We start from the raw sequence: 10,621 nt of genomic DNA, 5'->3' as shown, positions 1-10,621 counted from the left end.
TAGCTTTTTAAAATCGGGGGTACATGTGCAGGTTTGTTACAAAGGTATGTTGTATGATATTGACGTTTGGGATATGACTGAATCCATGACCCAAGTAGTGAGCAAAGTACCCACTAGGTGGTTTTTCAGCCTTTTCCCACTTCCCTCTCTCCCCATCCAGGAGTCCCCAGTGTCTTTTGTTCCATTTTATGTTCATGTGTACCCAGTGTTTAGCTCCCACTGATAAGTGAGAATATACAATATTTGGTTTTCTGTTTCTGCATTAATTTGTTTAGAAAAATGGCCTCCAGCTGCATTGATGTTGCTGCAAACACCATGGAATACTATACAGCCATGAAAAAGAACAAAATTCAAAAGATTTTGTTCTTTTTGTGGCTGTACAGTATTCCATGTTACATACGTACCACACTTTTCTTATCCAGTCCACTGTTGTTGGGCACCTGGGTTGACTCCATGTCTTTGCAATTGAGAATACTGCCATGATGAACATGAAGTGAAGGTGTCTTTTTGGTAGACAATTTATTTTTCTTTGGGTATATTTAAACATGACTTCTGTTTCACATGCCTTTGAAGGTAGCCTATGTTCACAAAAACCCACATTTGGGAGAAAGCTGATTTGCCTTTTACAACCCATTTGCTCCCTTTCTACACTGAATTTCTTTCCCATCCTTCCTGCCAGAATTAATGCCCAAACATAAAATTCAGTCTGAGTACAGAAACTTCTTTGAGCATCGGTATGTCTTCAGTATCCTGGCAGGCACTGAGGAGGATGCAAAAGAAGTAAAAAACAGCCAAGCACAGTGGCTCACATCTGTAATCCCAACACTTTGGTAGACCAAGGTAGGAGGATCATTTGATCCCATGAGTCTGAGACCAGCCTGGACAATATAGCAAGACCTCATCTCTAAAAAAAAAAAAAAAAAAAAAAAAAATTAACTGGTGTGGTGGCACATGTTTGTAGTCTCAGCTACTCAGGAGACTGAGGTGGGAGGATCTCTTGAGCCCATATGATCATGTCACTACACTCCAGCATGGGTGACACAGCAAGACTCTGTTTCAAAAATAAACAAGTGAATAAAAATAAAAATACAAATGGAAATTAAGAACTTTATGACAATTAAATGTATTTTTAGGTCACAAAAGAACTCAGTAAACTCCAAAAACTAAAAATCATATAACCACATTATCTGATTATGAGGTAACATACCTAAAAAGATAAAACCAAGGGATGGCCAAAAACTTCTATTCATTTGGTAATGAAAATATATCAGTATGATTTTCTGAGTAAGCTGTTAATAATTTTACTCAGTCTGGGAGACTCAAAGGGTATAAGCAAATTAGTCCAATGTGAATAATATTAATACTTTCAGAGTCATCCCTCCATCAACACTGTGTAAGAACCTAATCTGTAGGCACTAGGAATGCAGTACTGAATACGGCAAAGATCCACACATGCAGAGACTATTTGCAGAAACGCAGTAAGGGAGGGATCAAAAAAGTAGAGATAGGTAAAAATTAAACTACCAAAACAAATTGAATGTCTTATTATAAATTTGTTTTCACTGAAGAAATCTTACAGATATCGGCAAAACCCCAAACCAAATCCTATCAAAACCAAGAAACCCTAAATAAGGGGAAATAATCACCAGACTCATTTTTTTTTTTAAATCTCTTCCACAACATACAGTAATTAGAATGATTAATGACTCCACAGTCCTATGTAGAACTAGTGGTGATTTGGAAGGAAATGAAAGTGATATTTGGTTTTAAAATTGTTATTTAAAACACGAATCCATTTTAAAACAACCACCTTTTTCAAATCTAAAAGTATAATTATAATATAGTTATTTAATATAGTTAAATCTATGTGAGAAATACTTTATTTGAAATAGAAATAATCTGGAATATTATCTCTTAAGCCAAACCTTGAAGTCTGTACACTATACCTATTTACCTTAGAAGTATTAATTATTGACAATGACAAAAAATTAAAAATTTACAGCTTTCTCTCTATCATTAGCCCAAGATTAGACAGTACATTTCTGTGATGTTTTCCTTCACATAAAATTTAGTTCCAATAGTCTCCCTACTTACTAAAAGTAGTTTAATATAATTAATATTGGTTCATGTTGTTAAATATAATAGATTTGAGATTTCTTATACTTTTTTCCAAATTTCTCCCAATCATGCCAACTGTGTTATGAATTCAATCCCTAATATCACCATGCAATTTCTGAACCTGAACAAAATCAACATTGCCTTCCAAAAGCTTCTGATGGCGCTTCTACACTAGTTACAAATGTTGAAGTGTGATGTGATGTGCCATCTACTGGGAACATTTGGCAATTACAAGGAACAAATAAAAATAGGAACTTTGTAATAAAAACAGTTACGAGCATTGCACTAGTACTTTGAAAATATGCAAAGGTTCACACAGACACATCTGTCAAGGAGACTGAATTCTAGTGAGGCACTTAGATGAAGACAGAATTAACTATAGTAAGTTATGAAATTATAAGGAAGACCAGTATAAGTGTGAAATATATATATAAAAAAAAAAGGAGTGAAAAGAAAACAGAAAAAAGGTGTAATTCATTCTAATTCATGAACTAGGAAACACAACATAGAAGTGGTATTTGATGGGTTCAAAAATTTTCAATAGGAGGGGAGTTACAAAAAAAAAGAAGGCCTTATATAATTTGGCATTTACAAACCTTATCTCACAACTAACAACACTTTCTGCCTCAAGTAAGATTAGTTTCATTATTGAAAGCGTGTCAATGGTATTTAAAAGGAAGTAGGGAAAAGATCAAATAGTTTTGTGTGGCTGGAACCTTTCGTAGCGATGAATATGTAGACGTTAAAATTAGGCTTTAATATTAATAGTTATTAATGTCCAGCTAAACAATTTGACCATTTTTCTTAAGATAACAAACAGCAAGTCAGCAAAGGTTTATGAGGAAAGTTGTGCAAAACCATATACTCAGAATTTGATTACAATATACAGATGACAATGTGAAGATGAAATTATTACACATCTATATTATATATGATAATGTATATCATATTGATAGGCTATTTATTTATATAATATATTGCATATGGTACATAATAAACCTATGATATGTAGTTTTATATAGTTTATGACATTTATAAATTCTATACAGAAATTATACTATTTACTATTCATTTATATTTTAAATAAAAATTATACCTTTATAAACTATTTACAAAATTATTTGTAAACTTTCTAAGGTTATAATGCCTGCTTAAAAATATCATAATGTATAATTAATGTTATATCTATGTGTCTGTGTACATACATACGGAAAGGATTAGCAACAAGACTGCAATCTGTTTTCTTTTTCTACTGGGGATGGTCAGGAAAGAAATATGTACTACGTAATACAGTAAAATCTCTTGTAAACATATGAATGACAGACCTCCTGAAAAATATACTAATGATATTTACTGGATCTTTAATGTTCTATCGTTGCAGAAATTCCTTATCTGAAGAATGGTCTTTGCTGGATGGACATGGTCTCTGTAGGTGGCTCCTTGAAAATAAATGTGATGTATGGATTGTTATAGTATGGTTCCTTGAAAAACATCACAAAGTTAAGTATCAGGGCATAAAATCAAAACATTTCATAATCAAAATAGCTCTTCTTTTTGTATATAATGCCCCTGCATACTTCTCTTATGAGACCTCATGTATAACATGTGGGCCAGAGCACATGGTTTGTAGGAAAAATGGACCTGGAGAATAGAGATGGTAGTTTCAGACTTCACGATACTTCATCTGTGTCTGACAACTACCTGCATTTTTCAAAATGCTCTTAAACTGAATATTAGCTAAAAGCTGTTTTTTGTGAAACAGGTTCAAAAATTTCAACCCTTGTGTTTTCTGTATGTGTGTGTATATATACACATATTTTTAATTTATGTGGTAAAAAGCAAACAAGCCCCAAATACTTTTATAATCCCATTTCTACTGAAGAGAGCACTTTTTGGTTTAATTAAGTCCCACTTGTCAATTTTTGTTTTTATTACAATTGCTTCCTCCTACTTTTTACTTTAATTAGGTCCCACCTGTCAATTTTTGGTTTTGTTGCAGTCACTTCTGGGGATTTAGGCAAAAATTCCTTGCCAAGGCCAATGTCAAGAATGGTGTTTCCTAGGTTTTCTTGGAGGATTTTTATAGATTGAAGTCTTACATTTAAATCTTTAATCCATCTTGAGTTAATTTTTGTATATAGTGAAAGGTAAAGGTCCATTTATATTCTTCTGCATATGGCTAAACCAGTTATCTCAGAACTATTTATTGAGTAGGGAGTCCTTTCCTCATTGCTTGTTTTTGTCTGCTTTGTTGAAGATCAGATGGTGGTAGGTATGTGGCTTTATTTCTGAGTTTTCTATTCTCTTCCATTGGTCTATGTATCCATTTTTATACTAGTACCATGCTGTTTTGGTTATTGTACCTTTATAGTATAGTTTGAAGGTGGGTAGTGTGATGTCTTTTGTATTGTTCTTTTTGCTTAGAATTGCTCCAGCTACTTGGGCTCTTTTGAGGTTCCATATTAAATTTAGAATTGCTTTTTCTAATTCTCTGAAGAATGACATCCAAACTTCAGCATCATGCAATATACCCATGTAACAAATTTGCACATGTACCCCTGTATCTAAAATAAAAGTTGAAAGTGAAAAAGAAAGAAACCACTCTTCAGCTTGTTGCATATCTTTTCATGTATATGAACTGAATTCTATACCAGCCTAAGACCTAAGTGTAAGTAAGAACTTCATTTTGTTCATGACTATATCCATAGCTCTTAGAACTATGTGTCTGGTACATGTGTAGGTGCTTAATAAATGTTCATTAACTGAATGAATGAATAAAAATATAAATATACTGCACATTTCTTTTACACAAATGGGATTGTGCTATACATACAGGACAGTTTGTTTTTTCAGTGAATAACAAGATCTTTTAAGCCCAGTTCACATAAAAAAATGTGGAATGTATGGATTGTTGCAGTATGGCTCAATGAATATATATAACAGCACATACCTCATTCTCTCTGTTTTTAAAGGCTGAAGAGCAGCATTTCATTGCGTAAATATACTATAATTCATTAAACAAGTTCTTCTATTGTTGAATATTCAAGGTATTTCCAAAATACTTTGTATTTAAAAAAGAGCTTCAATGAATACTGGTATTACTGTACCTTTATAAATTTGTGCTATTATTTCCACAGTTAGATATACAGAAGTGAAAACACAGGGTTGATTTTGGTGGATGCTTTCAAATTCCATTCCAGTTTTATTTTTGTCAATGTGATAGAAGAGAAATGTCTCATACTGATTCAGATTCTTTTTAAGTATCTTTTAAATAATTATCAGTAATATTTTTCTACTATAAAATGCTCCTTCCAGTTAAGATTATTTTTCTTAATTTATAAAAACCTATTAAATATAAATGATATTCAGTTGTTTCATGTGTTGCAAATAATTTGTTATTTGGTCTCACATTTAAAATTTTAGGGGCATATCTTACTGATTAGAATTGTAAAGTATTTATTCATCCAAATGTGACACAGGTTTCCTTTATAAGGTTTTGAGCTTTGCGTATTGTATAGATCTCCACCCACAAGATTTAAAAAAAAAAAAAAAAAAAACTCTCCTATGTTTTCTTCATTGAACTGAGAGTTTGTTTCATACAATTAAATCATTAATCCATCTATAATTTTATGGTGAATTTACAAAATGGAAAACAAACACTTCAGAACTTTTAAAAAATATGTTATATAACTTATTGTATCTATTTCTTTATATTACATTTCCACATTTGAATCTGAATCAGAGGTATTTAGAATGAAATACAAAGAATTGATATCTAATTAGAGGTTAGGATGGAAGAAAGTATTAAGGAAGAGGGAAAACCTGACTATGACTCCCAGGGTTTTGGCTTCGGAATCAAGTAGATTGTGATGCCATATCTAGGTATATGGGAAAGATGACAAGACTTCTGACATGTTTATGGGCAAAAGATGTCTATGGGATATCAAAGTAGAAATATACAACTGGGTTTGCATATGGCCAGAGTCAGCAGGGAGTTATATATATGTATTTTATATATAAGATATATATACACACACACACATCATATACATATATATATATATATATATTATATATACATAATTTAGGTAAGATGGGCATAGAAATATATTTCCCCAAAGTAAATATTTAGAATAAAGAAAGAAGATGGCAAGTGACAGAGTCTTAGAGAACATAAACAATAAACATTTCCAGATTAAGCATAAGGGAGAAGCAAGGAAGGCTGAGAAAGAGTAGCTACATAGATTTAAAAGAAAAGGCAAGTGAAAGTAAACAGGACAGGGTGGCATCACAGACTCAAAGGGCAAAGAGTTTCAAGACTGAGAAAATAATGAGTAGTACTAAGCATCAAAAATTAGTAGAATCAAAAGTTTAAAACAAATAGGTTTGAGAACTATTTTTTGGTAACTGGTGATCTTGGTAAAAACATTTTATTACCTATGTTTGAGCAATGACCAGACTGCAGTGGTTTAGTTCAAAAGGGAAACTGAATCGAGATTAACATTTCCAGACACTAAGTGGTAAAGAAGAGCTTCAGTAAGCTGAAGTTACTGGAGAGGGATAGGTTTAAGGAAGTTTTTTGGTAAAGACAAGAGGGACTTTGCAATCCTTTTAAGCTGAAGAGACGGTGCCCACTGAGAGGGAACTTAAAGACACACAAGAAAGACAAGGGGTAACTTACAGAGTGAAAGAAATAGGGTCCAAGGCAAGGGGAGAAAGGACCTCTGAGAAACAAATAAGGTGTAGAATGAAGGGTACATTTTTGGTGGGAGGGGCTGGGCATTTTCCTGGGTAGGGAGTGGAGGCAAAAGGAATGGAAATTAAGGGAGTTCAAGCACAACGGACTCTATTTCCCTTTCAGTGCAAAATACTATTGTATAAGAATACACACGACAGGGTGATGAAGAATGAAAAAGGAAACTGGTGAAGCTTGAAAAGGATCACATTAAGGACACAGAAGAAAAGCTGTTTAGAAGTTATAGAGTAATTCCAAGGATCCATGTGAATGTAGTCGAGGAACGTCTACTTTATATCACAGTCTAGGAAGGTATATTGATGCTAGTCAGCATCACTAGCAACCTTTCCCATTAGTAATCGATAATCTGGCTGGAGGTACAGATGTGACTCAATTGATTAACTGTTGTAATTTTGTCAGATGTTCAAGAGATAATTAAGTTAAGGTTATTAATAAGAAAGCAATTAGTTATGGAATCTTAGTTATTTCAGAAGAAAATAAAGGTAGGCAAATATAAATAAAAGACAATATGTGAGGAGTCAAGAAACTAGAGTTCTTGGTTATATCTAAAAATAAGTGTTCATCTGTTTTCTATATATGCACAATCTACCAGAAAACATCAGTTAAAAACTCATGAATATTCTAAGATATTCTGTCTTTTCATTTAATGAGAAGAATGGTTGACAGAAAATATCTCAAGACTCCTGGCATTAAGAATTTATTTGGACTAATTATGAATAGCCAATGAGGTCTAAAACGAGAGACAATAAGTACATTCCCCCTTTTAAAAATATGAAGATTGGCCAGGCGCGGTGGCTCACGCCTATAATCCCAGCACTTTGGGAGGCCGAGGCGGGTGGATCACGAGGTCAAGAGATCGAGACCATCCTGGTCAACATGGTGAAACCCCGCCTCTACTAAAAATACAAAAAATTAGCTGGGCATGGTGGCGCGTGCCTGTAATCCCAGCTACTCAGGAGGCTGAGGCAGGAGAATTGCCTGAACCCAGGAGGAGGAGGTTGTGGTGAGCCGAGATCGCGCCATTGCACTCCAGCCTGGGTAACAAGAGTGAAACTCCGTCTCAAAAAAAAAAGAAGATTATGTCAATATTAGATTTAGCTTTGTAACACAGGTCTACAGTGAAAGTTTTCTTACATTTGTTCTGGTTAATTGAAGAGACAAATAAAATACAATTTGGAAGAAAAAAAGTAGGGAACTTTTATTATGAAAATGAAATAGCTAAAGGATTCTCCATACTAGAATTATGTTTATTCTCATGAACAATGCACATTAATATTTCCTTTGAATGCTACATTTTAAGTTGAAAACCCTATATATCCATTCAAAATGAGCTTATAAATAACTTCCTCTTACCTGGCGTAAAGTACGGGCAACTATGCTTTCTAATACTGGTCCTCTATCTTCATGCAGCAAATGAACTTCATCAAGAATCAGGAGCTTTACAATCTGGGAAAGAGCTACATCCCCAACACTCTTTCTTGTTACTACATCCCATTTTTCTGGTGTAGTCACAAGCATCTATAAGATAAGACAAAATTTAAAAGGAGAAAAGTTACATAGGTTATTTAAAATGGAACTGTGATATTCAGAAAGAAATATTTTGGCCACCTCTACATAAATCAAATGAAAAGTGTTTAGAATAGCCAGGAATGATATCTAATTTACTATAGACAATAGCCATTTCAAGAAGAACTTTGTTTAAGCTGTGACACTAAGCAGTTAAAGGCCACTGAAGAATCTGTCAGTGAATTATAGGGTGAAGTGCACAAATACACAAGTTTTTTTAAAAAGTATCTTACAATATAAAAAAAAGTAAGAACATTATTTCTTAAAGTAGCATATACTGATAATGATTTTTATTTGAAAAGGAACTAAAAATGATGAAAGCATTACAAGAAAATGAAAGAAAGATCAACAACTTACTCTAGTGATAACCTACTTTGAATAATGACAGATTAAAAATAACCTTAGATATAATATCATAAATATACCCAGAATCACTTACTAATAATGCTTTTCATTGAAAGTCCTTGAAAAACATGACCAGATGTTGAAAACCAAAAAGACATAATAAACTTTAAATTAATGGCACATTAAAATATAAAATACCAATGGCTTGTTATTAGTAAATATTGAGAGGTACAAAGTAGATCATTCAATTACAATAATAACTACAAACGTGGTTATCTACCTCACCAACAGCTTAGAATAGTATGCCAGCCCTTTCTTATTAATTTTCAGAGAAATAATGCATTAACAATTAAATTATAAAATCAACATACTCAGATATCAGAAAGCATCCTTAATTTGAAAACCCAAAATCGAAATGATGCAAGGAGTATTTTCTTGGAGCATTATGTTAGCACTCAGAAAGTTCTGGATTTTGGAGCATTTTGAATTTTAGCTTTTCAAATTAGAGATGCCTAACCTGTACCACCAAATCTTAAAAATACTTTCTAGTACTTTGTTTTCCATACTTTAATTTCAGCACAGTAAGAAGTGGCTTCATTTATTACTATTTTACCACTTCAGTTCCCTGAACTAAAATGGCTAGAAAATAAAGTGTCACATTTGCTTAATGAATTGGAACTCATGCAAGACATTTCCATCTGCTCTTGCATTAGGGCCTGGGTTAACTGTCAATATTTCTACTGTCAACTTAAATTTCTCTCAGTACATGTATTTAATCCCTCAGCAGAATAAAAATCAGTATTCAGAACTGTTCCAATTTTAGCCTGTCCACTGGGAAAATGGAATAGTTAAGATGCTTATAAAACCACCATTACGGCAAACATTTGGTGTATTTAATTTTTAAATACTCATTAATTTGAAAGCAAAATCAAAGGACCCAAGACTGTCAAAACCAATTCATCTTAAACATTATTACTAAAAACTTAACTTATAGCTGTATATAATAAAATTACACTATTTAGTTTTCTATAATTGTTTAATGACTGCTCTATTATTCTTTAGCCTAGGTAAAGTATATTCCTCCTTGAGGGGAGAAGAAAAAAACACAGTAAAAATTTTAATCTGAACTTTTAATGATTATTTGCATAATCTACTAATTGAATATAACAGCAACCCCTATATCAAACACACCAGAAGGTAGGGCTTCACTGAATGAAGAATGGCATGCCTAAATCCACGTATTCATAGAATTGTCCCAAATGGAATGTTTTGAATTCTGAACTAAAGAATTATGAGAAAGATATTTTATTCATATTTTTATTCTAGAAATAGTTATTGGAGAGACAAAGATTAAAAATGATTAATATTATTAACATGGCTTCACAAAGAACTGAGCCAGAATGAAGAGAAAGAAATCAAAACAGTAGTGTGGAGGCGGGAAGACAGACAGAAAAGTGGCAGTAGGGATCATTTTGAGGAGTAAAAATTTTTCTATAACTTCTTAAGAGTGTGGCTTACACATCTGCCAAAACAAACTGTATCTCTTCTATTTGACTATAAGTCAAAAAAAGCCTAAAAATAAATTTTTCTTCCCTAAAGATAAACATCTGCAAACATAACACTATTCTCTATGTGTCACCAGTAACAATTAAAATTGTCTAAGTAGACATAACAATGCAATATGTGAGTTTAGGAACAAACATTAAGCTGCACACATAAACGCTACTATAGTATATAACTATGACATAGTACTTAATGTTCAGTAAACACATGAGCCAAAAAAATTAACTGAAAATAATGGATATATATTCTTTTGCATTTCATTAAAAACACACA

General features: G+C 32.7%; 1 protein-coding gene across 3 annotated transcripts in view; it reads right to left on the bottom strand.

Annotated features, from left to right (window-relative positions):
- ASCC3 (activating signal cointegrator 1 complex subunit 3) overlaps positions 1-10,621 on the bottom strand; it is a 361,903-nt gene that overhangs the window by 227,694 nt on the left and 123,588 nt on the right. For all 3 annotated transcript variants that reach the window (XM_037734022.1, XM_017515928.2, XM_017515926.2), the window contains exon 11: positions 8,228-8,392. In XM_037734022.1, the coding sequence (XP_037589950.1) occupies positions 8,228-8,392 (165 nt within the window). The remainder of the gene's footprint in view (positions 1-8,227; positions 8,393-10,621) is intronic.

This window comes from Cebus imitator, unplaced genomic scaffold, assembly GCF_001604975.1.
Source record: "Cebus imitator isolate Cc_AM_T3 unplaced genomic scaffold, Cebus_imitator-1.0 Scaffold566, whole genome shotgun sequence".
NCBI classification, from domain to species: Eukaryota; Metazoa; Chordata; class Mammalia; order Primates; family Cebidae; genus Cebus; species Cebus imitator.
This window is presented reverse-complemented; position numbering and strand designations above follow the sequence as displayed.